Here is a 24,265-nt window from a genome sequence, read left to right as displayed (position 1 = left end):
TGCTAGGAGTTCTCGGTCCAACTTCACATGAATCATAACCTTACCACAGCAGCTGACAATAGAAACATTTCTCCACCACAGCTCAGTGGAAGATTTTTCCAACACAAATATTTTTTTTATTCCCAATTGTCAATATCAAAGTACTAATTAATAAAAATATCCAATTCAGCAAGCTGAACCTGTTACCATGAGACCAACATATAGTTAACGTAATACCCTAAGCCAAGGCTTATTCTGCTATCGCTGAACACTATCAGCTCAGCTTGCTTACTTAAAGTAAGAAATCAGAATACAGCCATATCTTGTTGCATTTACAATCCTATTTGTACAATAAAACTGGTCCTAAAATAAACTTTACTTGGAATACATACCAAGCAAGTGCATTAATCACAAAAAAAATATTTCATCCAGTTTGGAGTGGCATATTTCACATGCACAAACATGTTTTGTAAACAAAACCATACAATTTTCCTAGCCATTTCCCCGCAATGCACCTTACAACCAGCACCTACATGGCTACTTTTTAGCTCTACGCACATTTAACTAGTTTTAACTATAAAGCATTCTTAAACCATTCTTAAAGCATCATAAAACTATAAAGTATTTAACTATAAAGCATTCTAATAATTATTTTCTTAACCAAGACATAGGCTAGTTCCTGATGTAAAAGCTTTATTCAACTTTTGACCTTGAACACATTAGAATATAGGTAAGTGGTGGTCACTCCCAGAATATTTGCAATTTGCTTAATGTCTAGAGTCATATCTCAAGTTAATGGCATTCTTAGTATTCTGTAAGATGCCATCACAGTAGGTAGATTTTCTTGCATTTCTTCCTCAAGCATGGGCAAGACAGACAGAAGAGACAAGGTAAGGATAAAAAAAACCTGACTCAAGTAAAACAGTTTGAAAAACCTCTTTGCCATGACACAATGAAAAGAGGGTCCAGAATAATCTCTGTTTTTCCAGAGCTACCACCTATTTCACTTCTTTGAACAACTGATCTAATTTTGGACCAAAACCCTCTGCACAAACTGATTTGTCTTCAAAAGATAAATTCCCTGACACGAAGTTGTATTTCAGTCTCAGCCTCCAATGTTGCTTGCTCCACTCATCAGTCACACTGATAGCATGGATCAGTATAATCAGTACCCAAAAGGAGGAACAAATCCCACTTACCTTCAAATATTAAATCTCAATACTGTGGCATTATCAATATCGCAGTTTCATTTGGCAAATGCCCAAATTGCATGTTTCTCAAAATTAATGTCCCTGTATTTGCCCAAACTTCCATATTCCCCCATCCTTAACCTCTAAAAGCAAAGGTTTCCTGAAAACTTCCACAATCTAAACAGACCACAATTTCTATGAGAAAACCATTCCCTTTATTCTGTGTTATCAGAACAATTATTTCTAACTCATTTGTTGGATTCTTTGTTTTTGGGGTCAAACCAGTAAATACTAACATTGAAGCAGATTCAGAGGTTTACTTAATGAATATATGTATTTACTTAATTCAAAAAGTAGAGGAGCCTATTGCTTTTTATTTTTAAGCTGTAACGGTCTGTCTACAGCAATAATTGCTCACTAATGGCACCAACTTCATGCTTTCAAACCCTGCAGCATAGCAATGCTATTCTGTTTTCAGTCATTTGTAAAGATTCCTTTAGTCTGTAAAAGAAGTCTCCTTTATAATTCCTTTATAGTCCCCCTCACCACAAAGGTTTTGCATTTAAGAACAATGCATTATGTGCAATAGATTTTGGGGAGAGGGGTTTATTTCAGAGAAAAATACTGCTTTCATTTGTGTCAATGTCAATAATCACAATAATTAGCTTACATTTAAAGCCTAAATTCCTGCTTATAGTCAAAAGATCCTCAGAGGGTAGTTCAGAGGACTTCAGGGGAAGATGAGTTTCCATCTTACACAGTAGAGAGTCAGAAATCTGAAGTAGGGGCAAATATGTCCTATATTAATGTTTTCTCAACACTGCAGTTTTTATTTCACAGAAGTTAGGGTACCTCAAAGCTGTCTCTGCTCAAAGACGTGTATATATGACATTTTAACCAAACAGCTGTCTGTCCACAAAGCTCATAATAAAGACACCAGGATGGAAACAAGAAAAAGATACTAAGAGCAGAAAAGAAAGGAAAGGAGGGAAAAAAACACTGAACAGGGCTCCTGAAAAAGCAAAAATATCGCAGATGTCAAGAACAATGCAATAACTGATGGAGGAAGGATAACAAAATGGAGAAGGAAACAACACAGTACATGTCTTCAGTACTTAAAAAGTAGTTATATCCATTAAGAAAATTGCAGGAAACTGTTTTCTGACTCATCTTTATCAATGAAAACTCAGCAACTGAAACTTAGCTTCATTTTTTAATGTAATATAATGAATCTTCAGAGTGCTTTCATTCTGCAACATATACAAGTAAAATAAAAACCCCAAAGAGCCTGTATTGAATAGTTTGTGTAAATTGAACCTGTATCTAAGAAATAGAGTGACAACCTTTAAAAAAAAAAACAGTCACCTTCCAGATTGAAACTATTCTCTTACAAGAGTTGTTTTATGAGGGACAAGGTTCTCCTCCCTCTTCCACACTGTCACTACTCTAACTCATATCATGTGGCACTGCTACCTGTAAAAAAACAGGTTCAGCAAATATTGAAAATTTTACAATATTTTTTTCTCTGACATTTCCATTCTTATGTTCTTGACTTCCTGAATAATTATGTGGTTGAAAGACAAAGCTCTCCACAGTTGGGACACTGTGCAGGCACATGACATGTAGCAATACTGTCCACATACGCACTTCCAAGAAAATTCATACCATCTATCCTAAAAAGTTTACAGAACAAGAAGGGAATTAGTATTTTGCAAGTCCACCTTAACACTCAGCCACACTATTTCAAATACAATTTGGATTCATCTTGTTCCCACCTGCCATTTTCGAATTAGAAGTATATAGAACAGATCCGCTCTAGAGATACACTGCTAAGTTATCACAAGAATTCTGTGAAGCCAATCTAGAGCAATCTGAAGAAAGGTGTTGCTTGAAACAGCAAAGAGGCTGTACACACTGCAGTAACTGAAAAGCCTTTGCACTTGCTGAACCTCCAAGGGAGGGATTACAGATTTGAGCAGTAGTGTGATACGCTTAAGATTACAAAAGAACAAACCCTTAAAGCTTCAGATAGGGCTGAGAAGTCTAATTTATATTTTTAAATTAGGGAAAAACACTCCTGCAAGCATATGACAGAACATGCCATAGTAGTTCACTATTACCCAGTCATTTGCTGTGATAAAATTACAAACTTAAGAACTCAACAGCTTTTCCCCTTTATTGGCATTACAGAAGTCTAATAAAAGCTATTACTACCAAAATACATACTTAAAGTAGTTGTGAGAAAGAAATATGACCAGCCCATCTGCTATCTACAAGGAAAACGAAAAAGAGCTCACTGGATCTCTTTTCAGAGTGTGTCACAGTATGAAAGCATTGTGTTTCACCATGACCGCTCAAAAGTCAGATTTCGGTCCACTAAAGTTTTGATCTTTGAAGAACTGAAAGAGATCACTAGAACTTGTCTGCTACTGAGGAACAAGTGTCATGCATATATGTTCTCTCTTCCCCCTGCCCCATTGGGGGAGTCACTGGTACAGTCTAGTATTCCTCCTGCTCTTCTCCCCCAGGGAATCCAAACCTTACGAGATTGCAGAGTACACAACCAGGTAGGGGTTCCTTGGTTTCCAAACAGAAATAAACATAACAAATACCTTAAGAAGGCAGAAAGAGGGACCCACCCTCCAATTCATTCATATGCTATCAGACAGGAGAAAATGCACTCTCCTTCATAAATTTCTACATGAATGAATTCTTTGATGACAAACCGGGAGATCATGTAATCAAGTCAGTGTAATTCAGTTAAACCTACTCCCTCTCCCCCCTCAGACAAAAACTACCAGGGACAAATTGAGTCAAACCAGGCTACTTTAGTTTTGGTATGCATGAAAGTACATGTAATACTATTTTCAAACTATTTTTAAAGACTTTTTTTGTTTAAATTAACTATCGTGGAAGACTACCTAAAACCCCCTTACAACTAAAATAAGTCTCCAAACAAATGACGGGAAAAGCAAAGCAATACTAACATCAAAATATTGTCTGTGGTGCCTGGTAAGACTTTGCAAAACCTAGCAGCACCCTGTTTCTGACATCACTGAACAGTTTATGTTGTAGTCTTGGCCATTTAGGAGGAACACTAAACTTCTCCATAAGATCCGAGAAGTCTGCATGTTATTCTGTTCTTGTAAGACTTCAAATATTTTTTTTTTCTTAATCTGAATTTTATGACAGAAATAACCTTTGCAGAATTCTTAAGAGCAAGGACAGTAATTTAGCAACTGGACATGATCAGCCCAAATGTATTTAAAGTCCATTGCAAAAACTGAAATTTAAAAAAACTCATCTTCCTGAGATGCAATTTACAAACAGGCAGCATATTGGTAATAAAGTTTTAAGACTTAACTTTCACTTAAACTTAGGACTCTTATTAAAATATTTCAATAGCTTTAGGGTATTTCTGTTCAACGTGTCTAAGAAGCTGATTAATGCAACAATCCAAGTTGCATAATCACCACTGGAAACCTGTTCCTAGAACCTGATCCACTGTTTTCCACGTTTCATTTTACACTTAATATTTTAACACCAGGACAACTAAAACAAGCCTTCTCAATTAACTTCCACACTTTGGTAGAGTTCATAGCTATAAGACCTTCTCGTCTCAAAAATCTTGTATAATTGAAGAAAAGACATAAAATCTAGAAGATCTTAAATTTAAGAGTACATATACTTCTGTCACAGTTTGGATATTCAAATTGTAATAGATCAAACTGCTAGTACAGTTCTTTTACTGAAGAATATGATTAGATTCCTTCAGGCCTACCTCCCTAAAGGTCCATCCCTTGAGATGCTATTTTACACAGAACAGATGTCTTTCAAGGAAGGTTAGAAGTATCCATGCAATAAATAATACTTACAGCATATGCACCTATTAAAAACGCTGCATTTGCTCGTTTCCGCTGGTCAAAACTGGTATAGTAGACTATCTTCTTTCTTGATAGGCTGAAATACTGTTAAAAGACCAGACAGATAGCATATTTACTGAGAGAAGAATACACTTTAAAAGTTGCATTTCCAAAACTGAAAAATAAGTCAGAAAAAAAAAATCTTGAGAGATTCTTAAAATTGTAGGGAAAAAATTACCAATACCATGAACAATCTTCTTAAATTATAAATAAGTGCAGGGCAACAGCCACTGTATCAGGGCAGATCTCTTGGTCTGCTGTGCAAAAATATCCTATAAAACACAGTTGAACCAAAATGTTCAATATAAAATAGTGGATTCTCATCACCACCCCCCAAGTTTAAATATTTGAACAATAGCTTACGAATGTTGATTAAAGACATTGAAATTCTCAGACTAAAACACTGTCCTATATGTTAAATCTCTTTAGCACATAATTCTGTGAAGACGACAAGAGAAGAACTGAAACAATCAATCTTACAAGCATTTTAAGTCCAACACCACTCTTCCATCTATACTACCTAAAAACGTGGTGACAGGCATCTTTAGAAAGCTTCAACAGCACGAATTTATAAAAAAAGTGATTGCACAAGTGAAAGGCCTGAAAAAAAGGCTGGGCAGAGACAAAACCAGTAACACTTGCAATTCTTCTTTCTTTAGGAAGAAAAAAAGGCCTCTGTGAGAATCCTGTGGACAAAACTCCCATTGAAAACAAGACCAACAAGCACCAGAAAAGAACAATAATGACAAACTGCAGCAAAACCGCTTAAAGCCAGAAAGCTAAAATTGACACGTAAAAATGGCAAGTTGGACAGTTTATTGTGTTATTTTTTTTAGCTTCATGACTTGCTACACTTCCATTATATTCTGCAACACTATCACTCATGTTTTTCCTGGCAGATTGCTGAAGTACTACTACAGTTTTGAGGAAGTCATCAATAGACATACTGGATTCTGCTTCTAAATGTTTGAAGTGCATTTCTATTTTTAACAGTTGCACATTTTATGAACTGTCTTCATACCAGTGCTATTGCTACCCAGCTTCAGGTTTTTAACTCCAATTGGACAATTTCAATTTATTTTCTTTTCCTACTCTTGGCACTGATAACACTTGGGGGTGGGAGATAAGGTAGCTGCTGCCGAATTGTGTTTTCTTTAAGTAGTATCAACTGTATTTCACTTCCAGAAATCTGTAAACATTGTTGCAAATTTTAGGACAGCTTTAACCACAGAATCAAATTTTGCAAAAAAACAAATAGCTGATAAACTCAGGAGAAAATAGATTTATGTATCACAGTGAACTTCTTACTCCCACCCTAACAAAAATAGCCCCTTTAATAGTAGTTCTAACTGTACCTTCCAGGCTGGTTTTATTACCCACAGCTTCCATGGGTAGAAGGGGTGAGAGTTAATGCAACTGAGCATATCTAAGTAGGACTGTAATCCCCGAGATAGCTGGTTGCTGTTGACTGGAAGAGGTTGTATCTTGAGACTAACAGCAACATCTCCCTCAGTGTATGTGCAAACATACAAAGCACAAGTAGTTATTTAATTAGTGAAGCATTCAATTATTATTAAAACTTGACAAAATTAATCGCAGTATTTTAAGATCCCTCCTTTCTTCCCCCTCCTCAATTTTTTAATTTCAGTGTTCTCTAACTGCAATTCCACCCATGATGTGTAGGTGGGATAAGATTACAATAGTTATGCAACAGTGACAGAACTTCAATTTTAACTTGTTGACTACTACTTAAAGCAGAGTTCTTTGTAAGAGTTTACAGTTCACCTGAAATACTATTTTAAACTGCAAAAAGCACATTCTGCTAGCTAGCCAGAAGTTCTATGTAATAAGACCATATTCCTTATTTTATTTTACAGAATCAATTTTTTTAATCATATAGGTATGTCAAGTCATTCCAATTTTGAGATGCTTTTGTATGTGAAGTAGCCACAAAGTGACAGCTCACCTTAAAAGTTCCCAGAACATTTAAATGAAAGCAATATATCATTTTCATTCCTTCATTTTCAAAATGTGTTTAACCCTTATAAGCCATATTGCTATATGAAGTATTTCAATGTTTTTTGAATCCTGACTAAAGCCTTAACACAAAAGTGAAAACCAACATTAATTAATGGCTTATAGAATAGCAACCAGAGGAAAACTGCACCGGGATTTTACTTTGCAGAAGCCTATAAAACAAGCCGCTGTTTTTATTTGCACACAAGTTACAGAAAAACAAGTTTTACAGTAAGTGCCTAAGTGTCAGTGCAATGCCTCTGTTAACATTAATACACAAGCTCTCAACTCAATGCACATTCAATATGAATACTAAGCTTTACGATCTATTTTTAAAAATACTAATTTTCTGATCATGTTTAATAAGCTAAGTCTATTCCTTTGGCTAGGTTCAATGACAGCAAGTGTTAAAGACAGTTCTTTAAGGTCACTGTTTTCACAGCTCCAGAGCTCCACCCGTATGGATTAGGGCTTTAGTTCCCTTAGATGCTGCACAACTCAAAAAAACCCAAAATGTTTCAACACCAAATTTTTCAGTACAGATTGTCTACAGAATAACTATAATTAGAGATAACATAGCAACATAGTTGCAAATAATCTTTTTTTTCCTAAAACAAAACTAATGCATGCACTGTGAAGCACTAAAGATACTTTTTTTTACTAGTAAGAAAATTTTAGCAGTTTCACACATCACTAGAAGACAAAATGTAACAATATAACAGAACGGTATCTGTCAAGTTATATCCCAGAGGAACACACTCGAAAGACAATTTTTTGAACTAAAAGCAGAAGTTACATGAAAAGTGCGGTAGGTTTTGTTTTAGGTGATAAACCCAATTGATTGGGTGTATGAGAGGATTCAAGAACATGTTTTCACTGTAAGACTATCTTTTTTTTTAAACAACAGATCAGGGCTTGTTTCTTGAAGACTTAACGAGACATTTACTTGCCCACAGAAATTAATGGCACCTTCTAAGCCTGTCATCATGGACAATTACTAGATTGATATCTGTTCAGAATCACCAGATTATTTGACAGTATTTTATTTAATGGTGTGGTTTAATATACTTGCATTGTTCAAGCAATAAATCACTGCAATGTGTTTAATAAGTCTGGATCAATGCAAATGCTATTTTTATATATATATATACACACACATGTGTATACATATATGTAACATGTAAATATAAACAGCAGTGAGTACAAGGCTGGTAAACGATTCATATAAAATGATGTATTAAAACATGTACATGCAACCTGCCTCAAAATCTAAGCTGTCTTAAAGGAGATGCTTGCAATTACTATAGTTCCCTGGGTATGCCCAACAGTTTATTTATATTAAAACAGAACCAAACCCTTCTGTGATTCAGCAGCAATACAGTTAGCATACAAGAAATGTTAAACCCATAGTTCATAAGCTTGTCACAACCTTCCCTCTCCTGCTTGTGATCTTCTGTACTTGTATCATTTCTCAGCAACACTCCCTCTCTGATTACCCCTGCTTCTGAGTTTATTGAGATTGTGTAAGGCTACACACACATAAAACATAGCAGTTTTTTAAAAGCAGTTTTAATGAAATCAGACTTCTTTAAACAAAAGAATCACAGTTGCTTAGTCAAACATTTTTTCCCCCAAACAGAATTCAAAGAACAAGTAGGAAGATAGCTCTGCCAAGCCTTTTTTCTTGCTGTTGACTTTGACTAGCCAAGATGATCTCCATAGCAATCAGCAATCAAAACATTACAAACATAACAAGGTCAGAAAGGTTTTCCTGTAAGGCATAATCAGGACTTTACCTCCAGCTTTCTCAGCAAATGGCTATCTGAATATTTTCTTCAGCTCTTCAGAACAGAACTATTTACTGTTTTTAAAAATCAGTCAGCATAAAGTTACAATAGTTTACTTTAAAATGTTGGCCTGCCATTAGCACATTTCAGACTGGTACCCTTCTCGTTCCCCATCTGTCCCCCAAGAAAGGAGAGGGGAAAGCAGAAAACTGCCTCTATTATAATTTCTCCCCCAAAACAGAAATAGATATAGCTGGGAGACTTGGAGGAGAAGCTTGTGGGATTTTTTGCTTTAATGAGATCTTATACTCTCATTTCTCCTGTTCCTATTCACAGACATTTTAAACTTAATAAAAGTCTAAGTCTTAAATTCTTTTTCAGACACCAAAGTCTGAAATTGTGTGGACTTTTTTAATACCACGCTTCTTTTAAAGAGTCTTCATAAGAGCACCTGAAGTGCATATCCAACCAGGTATATACCAAATCATGGCAGGAGTCATCTGGGCTTAAGCACTGTTATTGCCTCAGGGTTCTAAAAGTGCTGCAGTATGGCAACTGCAACCATCCCTCAGCAGACTGTATTTCTAGAGAATGATAATGATTTAGTCTGGAGAAGAGAAGGCTGAGAGGGGACCTTATCAATGTCTATAAGTATCTGCAGGGTGGCTGTCAGGAGGACGGAGCCAGTCTCTTTTCAGTAGTGCCCAGTGACAGTATGAGGGGCAATGGGCACAAACTGCAGCACAGGAGGTTCCACCTCAGCATGAGGAAAAACTTCTTTACTGTGAGGGTGATGGAGCACTGGAACAGGCTGCCCAGAGAGGTTGTGGAGTCTCCTTCTCTGGAAATCTTCAAAACCTGACTGGACGCATTCCTGTGCAACCTGCCCTAGGGGATCCTGCCTTGGCAGGGTGGGGTGGACCAGATAATCTTCAGAGGTCCCTTCCAACCCCTACCATTCTGCGATTCTGTGATAATCTGCAGTGCCTTTTACTTCCTATGATGAGCCAACTCCTGTTTCTAGTCACAGGGCACAGTTAGCCTTAATGCAAGGGAATGCAAGCAGCAGGTTGCCCAACAGGACTCTTTCTCCATGTTATTAGTCCAATCGCCCTTCCATCTCCAAAACACTGATTACAGGCTGCGTACCTGTCCCCCTGGTGCCACGTGAGAAATTACCATACTTTTGCTGCCAGTTGCTCACTGCATCAATACCTTGTTCACAGGTCATGAATGTCTGTCTTACACACACTAGTTCAGGCCTGAGGAATCCTCTCAGCAACACTTGTGAAGGACAGGCATGAGAATGTAAGGGGTAGAAGAGTAGAAACTGTGAATTCATAATTCTCAACTAGTGAAGCTGAGCAGTAGCCTTTTGCCTACAGTACCCATCAGATGCATGCTTCAGCCCTGGGATTTGGTCTTACAAGCCTACTTACTCCTGCAGATAGTATCTAAATTAGGACAGAGTCTGGCATATATCTTAACTATTAGAAGAGCAAAGCTTACATTAGCAGGTACTGGCCTACCTCAAGGGTAGTGCCAATCTGCCAGACTGAAATCTATTAATGAGCAAGTTTCTGTGTCACTCAGGTGGTATTCCAAGCTTTGCCTGTTTGATTTCAGGTATTACTTTCAAGTGGTTGCACTATCAGGTTACCCTTCTCTATTATGCACTAGTATAATTAGTAGTTTAAATTAACCTATTTGGAATTAGCCTCTGGTAGGGTAGAAGCAACAGACAGCACCTCATCCCAGCTGAGGCTGCAGCTGATCTGCATGAGATTTCCCTGACCTGTTCCTGGCCATTTGTACTCTTCACCTAACAGCCAATGTTTGCTTTTTTCAAAAAATATAAAAGTTACATTAAAAGTGACATCACGGTTTGCTAAATCAACCCTGCAAATGTCAGAGTTACTAATTTAGTTTCAATTTCACTCTCTTGGGTATTTTTTTCTGTTATAATATACAATCTTTTTATCATTATGATTACAAGCCACTTAGGAGCAGCTGGCTTCATTCAATGCAGATGATGGTCTTATAACAAGACTAAAGACTGTAGAGACATTCCTGTTTAATATTGAATCATTTAAAAAAGACACCAAGTCCTGAGATATTTATTACTTGTGTTCTTATTTTCTAGAGGAAACCCTTGGTATGTAGAGTCCAGTCTGAAGGCGTTCTAGTTCTACTATAAAAGTATGAAGGTACACTTCAACAGTGATACCCGAGACTGTATTCAGGTCCCAAACTGATCACAGTCTCAATGTGAATCTGGAAAAACCAGAACTAGTCTCTCTAGTTCTCATAGGCACAGTCAAAGTTAGAATAGTAGGTTTTTTATTGGTTCTTCTTCTTCTTCTCCTCCTCTACTTCTCTGGAGTAACTGATTGACAGAGCAAGCACTCTCCACAGTCCTTAATATCTCAAATGTAAGGTCACAAACAGCAGAATTAAGGTAGAAAAATAGATTCCTAGTGAGTGACTATCATTGGTCATGTGTTTGAATGGGACAGTGGCACTGGAAAATAGGGTGATAGTGTATTTATAAGCCTATTTAGTGTTAACACAGAAATGGCAAATCCAATGTACTCCCAATATGAACACAGGCATTCAAAATTAGAAATACTAGAGTTTAAACTATTTTATTTGTAACTAACTTTCTATATTACAAAGCAATGTAAATTCTCACTAGAAGCACTTTTCTGCAGAAAGGTTATAGCAACTCTACAAACCCCTCAGTTTGCAGAGCCTCCTCTTAAGACTACCTAAGTCAGCATGCTCCTGGAAGCAGCAGATAGCGTGAATCAACTTGCATATTGGCTTAATTTGTGCAGCAAACATTAGTCCCAAAACATAATGTCATTTTTGATGCAGGAATGCTCTATACAGTGGCCAATGTTATCACATCTGTTGTCCCATTTTCCTCTCTGTCATTAACAGGTCTAATATTTTATAATATAATTATTTTAAATCCGTAATAGCAAGGAGAAACTCACTAAATATTTGCACACAAGCGATATTAATTAGTACTTTTGAATTAAAACATCTGTTTCATTTCTTGCAGTTGTTATATTTTCTGTACATGCTGCAAATCATTTTCACAGGCATTTGGGGACCAGGTTAAGTATACAGCTATGTCCTCAATGTACTGGGTCTGGCTGTGATAGAGTTAGGTTTTCTCCACAGCCTGCATGATGCCGTGTTTTAGATTTGTGATTAAAACTGTGCTGGTAATGCACCAATGTTTTAACTATTGCCAAACAGTGCTTGCACAGCATCAAGGCTGCCTGTCTCTCCCTCTGCCCCCACAGCAAGTAGGCTAGGGTGGGCAAGACGCTGGTAGGGCACACAGTCAGAATGGCTGACCCAAACTGACCAGAGGGCTGTTCCATACCATAACATCACACTCAGCCATAGAACTGAGGAACGGTCTTTCTAAATTAACAGTTGCTCAGAGACAGGCCAAGCATGGTCTGCTGGTGGGAGGTGGTGAGTAATTACCTTTGCACCACATATCCTTCAGTGCCTCACTGGCTAAGCAACAATGAGGACATACTCATTTCTTCCATCCTTCGGAGGGAAAAGAATTCAGAACAAAGAATAACCTTAAAGCTTAGTGGTAACCATCTAGATAATGAGCACCTAACAACCCCTTTCAAACTGGATAATATATTTTAGGTGAGTTTCAAAACACAAAAATATAGGAATATTGTTTTTAAACGAAGCTTACCTTTAATTTCTTATTTAGTTTACAGCAGTATCTGTATAACATTGCCAAATTTAAAGGTCCAAAATCTCCATAGAAACTGGGAGAAAAAGAACAAAAAAGGTATTATTTATACAAAAGACCTAAGCAAATTTCAGCATGCATGTTCTTGATAAACCTGCAAATGAGTAACTTCTGGGGGATACCAAGTAGCCAATATATATGGTGCAACAGATAAGTCCTTTATTGATTCATTTAAGAGGGCAATAGTAACAATTAATGTGAAAACATTTGTAGCTTCTGTTTAAGGTGTTCCAGTAAGTATCTCTTCCATTATATACACACACTGACTACAGAGATTTTCTTCATCCCATGATATCCAGTCTGGTTTTGGACAAAATGACAGTGAAGAACTTCAAGACAGGATCTACTCCCCTTTAAGCCATGCTGATGTCACCCTAGATAAAGGTTCTACAACTGCTTAAGATAAGAATGTATCATTAGATACCATGATGAATAAGCTACATAAATTTTACTACCCATAAGAAAATTTATTTAATAGTATCCAGTCTTGATCTCCATCTGAAATGTAAGCTTATTTCTTTTTATCCCATCCTCCACTCTTCCAGAGATTACATATACACTTTACATGTAATTATGTTTCCTTTTTGTCTCCCCAATCCTCTTGTATCTAGGCTGTTCTTCCAAATCATTATTCATTTACTGTCTTCTGATTGTTCCTGTTCCTCTCTTCTAGATTTTCTTAAATGTTTGTATTACCTTTGAAGCAGCAATCACTGTCCTTAGGATAAGAGCTAATAGCAGTAGTCTGTACAGGAGAACTATTGCACAATAGAAGTTCCTGGTAGGGATTCACAGTGCACTTCCTACCTAACGCTTCCTATAGGGTTCCAATATATTTCCTTTTTGTATGTGAAAGTCTTTATCTTGATGGTCTATGAAAATTTGTTGATGCACAGCTTATAATTTACAGTGAGAATGTACTTTAAACTATTTTAACCTGTTCTGCCTTAAGTCTTTTGATAAGTGACAGGACACTTCTTGCCTATTGACAAACAAAACAGGCCATCAGCATCTGAATGCATGTAATTTGGAGAATAACAAAAGAAAAAAAAGTAACTATGCTCTATGACCTCTGGGCTTTGAAGGAGTGAAAATTTACTGAAATCAGATGATAGACTACGTGGTAGTACCTTTCAAGCTTTCTTCCCCATGGCAGAGGGTTTATTTTTCAGGAAAACTAACTACGTTCTAGTTAAATATAAGATGAAAACTTTTACTTTGAGAGCATTCAAACATTGTGAAGAGGTTGCAGATTCACAACCCAATTGTACAAGGCTGAGCAACCTGTTGTTCTTGACCTTGCTTTGAGCCCAGGGGCTGGATTAGAAGATCTCTGGAGGTGCGTTCCAGCTTCAGCCATTCTGCTATTGTAAGTGGACACGAAGTAGGAGTGTCTTATCTTTTTGGTGTTTATAACTTTATTAATATCCTCCTCCCCACATTCTCTCAAACAAAAAAGTCAAGCCCAGTGCAAAGAGACACTTACATCACTCCAATTACTGTCTAGGTTGTGTAGCCTGCCTGCCACACCAATGCTATTTCAGTATCACCTACTTAAACATTTATGTTGTTATTTGATGTTGTAAAGATTCAGTTCAACCTCTCAGTACAAAATATTAGGACATAATGCTTAATTACAGAAGCTCATTAGCAGAGTCAAAGACTAAGCTGTCTAACTCTTAGGACTTTATTGGTAGGTTGCACAGAAGTTAACTAACTCAAGGGAAAACTGCAGTGGCAGTAAAGCAGGGTTTAACTCTAGAATTCCTCATCCTTTGTTAGATAAATCTGACAGATAAGGTCAACAGTTAGTTATTTTTAAAACAAAACCCTCCATACAGTTAATAGAGATGAAATGAAAAAAAGTGTTCTAAGACTGACAAGTTATTACAAGTAAGAAGTTAAAACTGGAGCTCTAACACTAGAGTGAATGTAGCTTCTAGAAAAACTATATAGAAGGCTTACTAACATCTCTTCCCATTCTGGTGCACTAATACCTTCTCCAAATCAAAAACACAACCCTATCTTGTTCCATTAACTTTTAGAGTATTCTTTCACTTAAATATACGATGAAGAGTAGAATTTAGGATTTTAAGATTATTTTGTGAAAAATACTTTTTCAAGTATTGTGAAAAAGTGTGGTATACGATAGTTACTACAATACAGAATACTTTTTTAAATCAGCGTGAGGAAAGCAGCTTTGATCAGCTCAAAGATATAACTGAACACACAGTTCATCTAAAAGCACTGAAGAACTACAGCCGTGCTTTAGGATAATAGGTTTTTATTACTATTCATTTACTAGAAGTACATCAATATGAAGTCACATATCCATTTCTACCTTTCCACATGATACAACTCAAATGAAGTGTAGAAAAAGCACATTAAAATTAATTTACAAATCAATTTATCTACAACAGACAAAGTACTTACTATTTTGGTAGGGATAACAATAAAATACATTTGAGTCTATCCATGAAGTAATTATATTTCTACAAAATAAAGCTATTCAGATCCTCTCAGCCACCAAGCTAAAGATGTCAAAATCTTAGACTGACTATTTCTCCATCACTTATTACCATTAAGTATGTTGTGCTGCTTTTAACACGGGGTGGAGGGGAAGCATCAATGTTTAAGACTCTGGTACTACCACTGTTGGTCTAATGCTGCAGATAGAAGGTATTTCTCAGAATCCAAACACAATCATAAAGGAAAGGCACTTTTGGTCACTGTTGCACCAGCATTATTACCCATACACCAAACACTGGCAATTCCAAAGCTATTTACATAACACCATTGTAGGCAGTGTTAACCAGCCATTGGCTTAGTTGATAAAACATTGTGGTAGATATGTGAGGGAGAAAGGTTGTTACATGTATAATTTTAACTTTCTCCACTTAATACCTCTAAATTGGAATAAGATCGAGGGTTTTTTTTAAATGGGAGTGAAACAAGTGCTTTACAAATGTCCAAACAGAAGGGTTTGCTCTTATGCAACCTTGTTACTTTTACTATAACAGGACATTTTTGTACTTGAATGAGACACACTTGATCCCGACTCACCCAGAGGATATTCTTAAGAAGAGAATTTTGACATAGAGTTAAATATAAGTGGAAGATGGGAAATGGGGGCTACAGGGAATAAGGAAGAAATGACACACCAAGTCATCATCTGAATAAAGACTTCTATCTGGCAGAAGTTGAAAATAAACATAAAAGAAATCAAGTCTTATGACAGTTACTGATAAGAATCTATCCAATATTATTTTACTTCCATCTCTTTTACAGCTAATAGACTTTCTTTGTTACTAGATGTTTTAATAAGCATTTATACACAATAAGAAGTCAGGATGCCTCTGAAGCTTAAGCCAGTTGAGGCAGTCATTTACAATGGTGGTAGGAACCAGATATGAGGAACAGAAGGAAAGTATGGTATTAATCTACATTTAATTATATTTTGTTTTAATCAAGTACTTAGATGATAGCTTAAATTATTCTTCCCCCTCATCCCATGGATATTTGCTATACTTATGCTTCTCAAACTAAGAAGTAGCAAACGCCCAGAACATACTAGATGAATATTTAAATACTCTACTTCAAAAATACTATTGTAACACTACCTGGAAGCAGTACCATAGGTTTCTGGAATCTGTATTCTCCTTGCAATAGACTCCTAGAACCAATCCTTCCTATCAGTTCTGATACCGTAACATGCGAGGTATTTGCTGTATTGTATCATAGGAATGGTCATCCACCTAGAACGGCCAGCCCATAAAGAGCTTGTTGGTCTACTCTGTTATGCAAGCAGTTACTGTACATTCTTCCAGTGAATTTAATGGTGAAAGAAGTGTAGTCCACAACTCTCCTGGACAGCAACTTATTGTTTCTGTCTGCAGTTCTATTGGAAGCCACGTGAAGGAGCCATGAGTCAGCTGAAGCCTTGGGCACCTCTTCTGAATGTTAAAGTCACTTTTTACTAAGTGTTTGAATACCACTACATCTAGTACAGCACTAGAATGATAAACAGCTTCCACATCTTGAACTATTGGATGGAGCCTGGTTACAGTCAATGAAGGAATACTATAACCTGGCAGACTTTGAAATTAATTGATAACCTCCATATTAACATCACAGTCAATCTTTTTATGGCCAAGATAATCAAGGTACCCTTCAAAGATAAATTGCTCTGCTTGCACTTTACCACAGAAGCCTGCTGCTTTTTCCCTGCACAGATGAATACAGCAGAGCAGTATTTTTATGTGGCCATTCACTTACAGGTTTTCTGATACAGCACCAGAGGTACAGATGAAAGGATAGGAGATTCCTACCTGAAAAGCTGTTTCAGGGTTCTTTTCTTCATGACAGACCAGTGCAAGTTCAGTGTTACTGCTACACTGAAAATGAGCGTATGCATACATTCTTACCATAGGCATTTCCAATGGTTTGAATATGGTCCAAAGCCTAATTACTGTATTGGGGATGTGGGGGTAGAAATAGGGCAGATACACCAAGTTAGAACTAACAATGCAATAATGCTCAGAGGGGATGACATTACTTGCGTAGCAGCTTACTCAGTTACTGGTTTAGTAACTTGAAAAGAGGCACAGTTTAGCAATTGCAATCATTTTCTGGAGTATGTATACCAGAATTGAAGTACAAACTTCTCTTTTAGGTAGGAACCTTGCCTCCTTGGAGATCACCAACCATATGAAGTCCTTTTCCTGCCAAAAACAGGAGCACCCCAAGCCTGCTCATTACTTTTACTCAATTACTCAGAGCAAATTATTTAACCACAAGAACTTCAGAAACTAGCAGAAATACAGCTTCCTAACTGCAAAATTACACTAATTTTTCAGCATTTTACAAAAATCCAGCTTACTATTGAAATTAAGCAATGAGGCTGAATTAGAATGAGAAGAACATTCTCCACTTGCTTTTCTCTCCCCCTTTCCTAGGCTGGATTACTGGAACATTCAGGTCACTGCACTGTAAAGGCCTTGCTGCATGTGCTCTGAATCTAGCCATTAAGCAGTACAAGAACCAGCTACTGCAGAAGTACCTAAGTGGCTACTACAGATAAATGCTTCAAATCATAAGCTGAACACATCTTATATGCAAAAATGTTACTGGATGAACGCCAAGAGAATCAGTCCACACTAATACTAATTAGGGATTGCACACTTCTGAATAGACGCAGAATGACACAGCAAATATAACCCTAGAAATGGTATATCACCTCACTGCTTGCATCTAAAGGTAGGAATAATGCAGAGGCTCTGCATTACGCAAAACACCAGGTACTCACTCCATTTCCCCTTGAATGTTCCAAATCCTGCTCAAGATCCTGATTCTTCAAAATCCAACAAGAACTCATAGATCCAAACTACAGCTAATTAAAGAGCTATTCCAGATATATGCATTTTTGATGTAATGCTCTTTGACATCAAGAACAAAGTACCAGTGAAGAGGTTCTCCCATAAAAAGTTTTCCTGTAGAACAATCTTCAGGTCACGTTAAAAAGCTGCTCTGTATGGAAAAAAGTAATCTTAACACGAGCCAAGTTTCTCATAAGGAGGTTCTTATATCAAGCTACACTCCTGTTCAGTATAAAACTGGAGCCTGGAAAACAAGTCTGTTTTATCCTGGTACTCATTTCCTGCAAACAAAAAAATCCCTCAATACTTTTGGCAATTGCTTTTATCTTTTCCATACAAAGAAGTGAAGACAAATATGGTAAAGCAATGAGTGGGTATAAAATTTATGAAACTGCTGGACTGAAGAGAAGACCACAGATGTTAAGGCATAGCACTTCACAAATTTCATATAGAAAATTGTGTCAGTAGATCATGTCTAAAGGAAAAACTGCCACTCCCCATTCTTAAATCTTCTGATATTCTTGTTTGCAGTGAATTTTAAGTCTCTCATTTTAAGATGGAACACAAAATAAAGCTGGAGTACTATTCTTAAAATTAATCTGTAGGAATTAGACATACAAAAGCTGGTATTAGTATATGAACTTTTTCTGGTTTGTATTTACATTCACATTGATAGATGTTAGAAGTTGAGAAATTTCCTGTTTTGTGGACTTTAGCTTACTAAATTATCTTGGTCATCTGATGGTCAAGTTCAAGTCTTCAAAAGCTACTGATGTGAACAAGGAGCTCCCTGTTCCCTGTGTGAAGTGACAGCTCTGTTTGTTGTAACAAGTTTAAGTTTTCTCTTTCCTTTCAAATGATATAAGCCACAGGAACGATGGAGAATTTCAGGTTTCCTATGAAAGTACTGTTGCTGGATAGCGACAGAAAAGAATCATTTAGCCAAAGTAAAAATAAACAAGTTAACCCTTACTCTTGTCACAGGGAAGAGAAAGTGCTTCTTTGCATATACAAATGCAGTGAATGAAATGAGTCCTTACAAGTCGAAATCTAAACAGTACTCACTGAATATTGTTGTAGCTAAGCATATGAGAGTCTTATTCTACTGCTGCTTGAACTCAAAGTGCAGCTAACATTAAGACTGCTATGAAACGGGCAAGTAACATACCATGTCTTGGAAGAGTTTTATTTTAAAACATAGGTTGTACAGAGAATATCATATTCATTACTTCTACAGCTGCTCATAAGATGTCAGAGACTAGATCTGCAAAAGCTGTTCATAAGAGATCCAAAGTCAGAACAAATGACTGAATAAAAACATTATGATTTATGAAAGCTGCTATTATAAGTTATCAGTAAGAGATTCCTGTTTCTCATTATCTAAATTTTGATTTTGAGAAAACTACTCAACAATAAAAAGGACATAAAAAGTTGCTTTGATGAAAATCTGTGAAAGCCAAGTTAACCAGTCAAGTGTAGTATTCTCAACCCAGATCTGTTTACTGAAAGGTGAAACATGAAAGAAGCTATTCTTAGAGAAGAAAAAGCTTCTTACTAGTGCCTAATTCATTAATTGAGGTCTTGCCAAGGCAAGGCTTGTCTATTTGCCAAATGACAGTCTTCATCAAGCTCGATTATTTCTCATTAACTCAATTTTCCTGAAGAAATTGTTACCTGCACTACATTACCCTGAAAAATTGTATTCCCTTCTAAGCAGTAGTGCAGACCTCTCAGGAGGGACCTCAGTTTCAGAAAGAGACTGACTGACAATCTTACAGAATCAGATCAAAAAGAGAGAAATCAGAATTGGATAAATTAATTCAGTTCCTTGTTCTCTCAGCTGTGGAATTCACATACCATTTCCCCTAGCATAATAGGTTCAAAGATAAATTGCAGCACATTTAACCAAAATAGTGACAGTTCTAGTAGCAAGTTCCTAGTCAGCTAGCATTTGAGATGTTCTTAAAAGCATTTAGGCCTATCTTTCTTATTTTTAAAAGTGTGAATGTTTAAATAAGTGAAGACAGTATTATGAATTCATTAGAACAGTTGACAACTTCAAGTGAAAACTGAAGACTAAAGTACTCAAAATTACATAACCACACTCAGTGTACAATTTAGGAATAAGTCACATGACAAACTGCAAGAGCAAGTCAGAAGTAATTAGACCCAAACTTCCAAATTAGCACTACAGCTGTTTTGTTTAATGAATAGGATATACTATTAATGTACACTATTACTTCCTTATGTCTCTTCAAGAGTGGGGAAAAAAAGGGAACCAAGGCAGTGAGATTTTAAAAGTACCATGTGATCCAATAACATGCTCTCCAGAATCAAACAACCCCAAACCTACATATTCGTGGGTTTTTAGATCATATGCTGCTTCATTTAAAGCAAACTGACACCTCAGTAAAGTTGGGTAAATAAATTTCTGTAATACTTCACACTTCAGAGTTATCACTAAAGTAACAGAATAACAGCCCAAAGAAAAGCAGTTTACTTCCATGCACGATGAAGTATGACATTCTTGTCACTAGGATGATGCATCTAAACAAATTTAAATCAATGAACAGTCGTATTAACAAAGTTGTGTACGTTGGAGGTGCTGAGGATTTTGTCCTTGAGTAGACATCTCCTATCCTCCTCCTTGTAACAATCTGAACAACTAATTTGATTAAAAAGCAGAAGTGGACATGAAATTCTGATCAGCAAGAACAGCACAGGCCATTTTGAATGAAGACTCTGGAAACCACTGTTCCAAGCTACTCCAAAACTCACTTCCAAGTGTTTATTCTGCTATCACACAACAAATATGTTGAATCACTTTCTCAGAAAGAAGGCTGCATTTGAGAAAATTAGAAGATCCAATCTGGTGTATTAAAGTTACACTCCACTACTATTTACAGACAACCCCTGATGTCAAGGCCCTCACCTTGCTGTGCAGCCTGTGAAACATAACAGACTGATGTCAAGCTCACCCATGACCATAAGGAAAAGGGGAGCTGTAGTAAAATCAGTATTTCTCCAAGAACCAAGAGACTCACATTCTATTCCTCATTTTGCCTCTAGCTTTCTAATTTCAGAGAGATAGTTAGGGTTACCATTTTGTATTTTCTTCTGCTAACACCTGCTTTTACTTCCCTGAGACAATACAAACTTCCTTGGACATGAGAGGGGAAAAAGAGAAGAAAAAAACAAAAATAAGATCAGGCATGGTTTTACTACCAAATATTGCATACACTGATAGTGATGGGTGCTGCAATACAAATATCAGGGGAATACTTCATATTATGTTTAAGTATTTTAATTTGAGAGCACAAAAGGGAGCACACTATTACTGTATCAAATATAGGATTGTACTTTTTAAAAAGACCAAATAGTTTAGAAACTATCAATTCAGAAAATACACCACAATTTACACATCCAAAATCTTTAGCTGGGCCCTAGAAGATAAAGGAAACTTTGTTTCCTTCCATTATCTTTTAATTGTATCTGCTATCAAGTTACACTCTAGTATGTGGTTAACATATATTTGGGTTAAGGAGTATACATACTGAATTTCCTGTATACATGTTAAAGAACATAACCTTTTTTCCCCCCTCAAATTTCTCAGTACTTTTTTTTGGTAAATATGATACAAACTAAGAGAGTACAGAACTGCTCCCCCTTCCTACCTCCAAGATCAAATCCCATATAAGATTCCTTCACCCTTTCTAGAAGCATATTAAGAATTACAAACAAAGTTATGTTTCAAGCATAACACAGAAGTCTTAGAAGAGAAACAAGATCAAATTTTTCTTTCATTAAAGAAAGTGGAACATATTCATATAAGACAAATTGCTCAGGACCTTCTCCAGCTAAATTCTGCTTTTAATAGTAGGTCAGCCTTGACTTTAGAGTACTCCTGAGGTCCCTTCCAACCTAGATTAGCTAGTGATCATTTCATAACCTACTCCCAACCCAAGCAATTAATTACAAAAGTCAACTTTGGGAACAAATCATTAGGAACTCCAGTAGAAGACACACAGATGAAGATAAGGAAGACTCAAAAACATGTGTAGAAAATAAACCCTAAAACTATAAGCTGTGCATAGCAAGTAAGCTAGAAACCAAAGAAGATTGGTTTACATCTTCACAGAAGCAGTACTGGAGACGGGGAAGAAGAATAGTTGATGCTCACAAGCTCTTCAACTCATATGGAAAGAAAGTTGTATTTTAACTAAGGCACATTTTTGTTTCATTTGTGCTGCAGCAACCCGCTTGTCAAGTGGCTAGATATATCGTCACACATGAAACAGTTGATCTGGGATCACAGTAGAGCAACTACTTTTTAACCACGGCATAGAGCTATTACTTTATGCATTTACTGTATTTTACGTCCTTTAATAGTATTCACAACTATCATCAATTTTAGTGTTGACTTTCTATGCGCTGTCACTGTCTTCCAAACACATGAAGCTTTTACTTCAGAGAAAATACTTTTTTTGCTGTTCTAGAGCTACAAAAGGCAACAGGAAGTGCTATCTCAAAACCTTCTGCAGACTATAGAAACAGTTGCAGATGTTCTTCAAAAGCACGTTTAAGCTTTGTATTCTTATGAGCCTCTATAAAAGGTGATCACTTCATAATCTCTACACAGGAAAATACATATAAAACAAATTGTTTCATCTATTCATACCAAACAATAGCCTTCTATTTAAAGACACCATTTAATAAGATGTAACTAGTCTAAGAGATCTTCTCCACCTTATAAAAAAAAAAACCAAAAAACAAAACTTACAAAGTTCAGCTATCCTTCCCCTAGCTCAAACACAATTTAAGCCATTTAACTGGTCTTGTAGTTGTTTCTGTTTTTCTTTAAAATATCAATCTTGTTAAACTAGTTTTAGCTAACTTCTAAATTATTCAGGCTAACTTCATACTCACGCTTTGTGCAAGTAGCTAAATGTGGCAAAAATATTCCATATAGTATTAAAACGCATTGGGAAGAATCTTAGGTGATCACTTTGAACATGCAAAACACAACAGATGACAACACTTACTTTTCATAGACCAGTTCCTCGTCAGTACAGAAGTAGTGGGTGTTTACCGTACTTTTCGGTTTATTTCGCAAAGTAGCAAAGTACAACCGATCTGAAAGACAGATTAGGGCAACAGCGTCAGACGGAGAGAGCAGATCGCCACTTCCCCACGGCACGCCTGTCACCCCGCCGGTGGGCGCCGCACCCCGCGGCCCAGCCCGCCCCGCCGCGGCCCGGGAGCGGAAGAGGCACCGCTCGTCCTTTTTCTCCTGCGTGAGCGGTGGCGGGAGCGGCAGCACCCGCTCTGCCCGTGGGCCCTGCCCACGCGGGAACCCCCCCCGCCCCACTCTGACCGGCCGGACACCCCTCGGGAGCGACTTCAGGCGGGCGGGGAAGGTTCCTGACCCAGAACGCAGCAACACGTAGCAACAGGTGCTGGCCCCGCTTCTTACCGGAAAAGAGAGGGGGAACGGGCCGCTCAGGCGTGCCCCGCGGCAGCCGAGGGGCAGGCGGCTCGCGCAAACCGCAAGGCGGGTGGGGCCGGAGCCGCGCGCGAGGAGGGGACGCAGCCAAGCCCCCGGAGCCGGGGGAGGGAGGCGGGGAGGACGGGGAAGAAGCCAACGGGTTTACGCTTTGAGGGAGGCTCCGGCGAGCGGGACCCCCGGGGCCAGGGGACAGTTCCCCGGCACGTTCTCACCTTTCACGAACTCCGAGGCTCCCCCCAGCACTTCGGAGGCGGCTGCCGCCGGCTCCATCTTAAACAAGGCGCGGAGCAGCGAGGCGCGGGGCGGCTCCGAACTCATGGCGCTCCCGGGCAGCCCCGGCGGGGCCGGAGCCCGCTAGCTGGGAAGTGACCCGTTGCCCGGAGGGGCCGCCCGCCAGGGCCCACGCTACTAGGAGCGCCGCTGCCGCAGCCCGCATAGGAACGGGAGCAGGGACGAGAACTAGCTCCGGGACACGGCGAGCCGCCGAGCCAGCAGGCGGGTACCCGCAGGGACTTACGCTCCACCCCGCCCCCAGCCAGGGGACGCCCCCGGATAAAGAGGCAGCGGGCGGTTACCAGGCGACCGGCGGCGCTCTAGCAACCGCGTTACAGAGCCTTTGTTTCGCCCGGCCCGGGGCCGAGGCGTGCGAGTGATCCCCCCCGGTCCGGCAGCCCCGCCCTCCGCCTCACGGCGCCT

At 38.1% G+C, this 24,265-nt stretch overlaps 1 protein-coding gene across 1 annotated transcript in view; it reads right to left on the bottom strand.

Annotated features, from left to right (window-relative positions):
- The window catches only part of CDC14A (cell division cycle 14A), a gene marked incomplete at its 3' end in the record, with an annotated part of 58,867 nt that extends 34,869 nt beyond the window's left edge, over window positions 1–23,998 (bottom strand). Inside the window, exons 1-4 of the mRNA XM_082003287.1 lie at window positions 23,782–23,998; window positions 23,106–23,196; window positions 12,629–12,704; window positions 5,045–5,137 (exon numbers count right to left, since the gene is read on the bottom strand). Of these exons, the coding sequence (XP_081859413.1) occupies window positions 5,045–5,137; window positions 12,629–12,704; window positions 23,106–23,196; window positions 23,782–23,887 (366 nt within the window). The 5' untranslated portion in view covers window positions 23,888–23,998. The remainder of the gene's footprint in view (window positions 1–5,044; window positions 5,138–12,628; window positions 12,705–23,105; window positions 23,197–23,781) is intronic.
- Between the last annotated feature and the right edge of the window lie 267 nt (window positions 23,999–24,265).

Source organism: Phaethon aethereus (assembly GCF_964289735.1).
Source record: "Phaethon aethereus genome assembly, chromosome: 8".
NCBI lineage: Eukaryota > Metazoa > Chordata > Aves > Phaethontiformes > Phaethontidae > Phaethon > Phaethon aethereus.
This window is presented reverse-complemented; position numbering and strand designations above follow the sequence as displayed.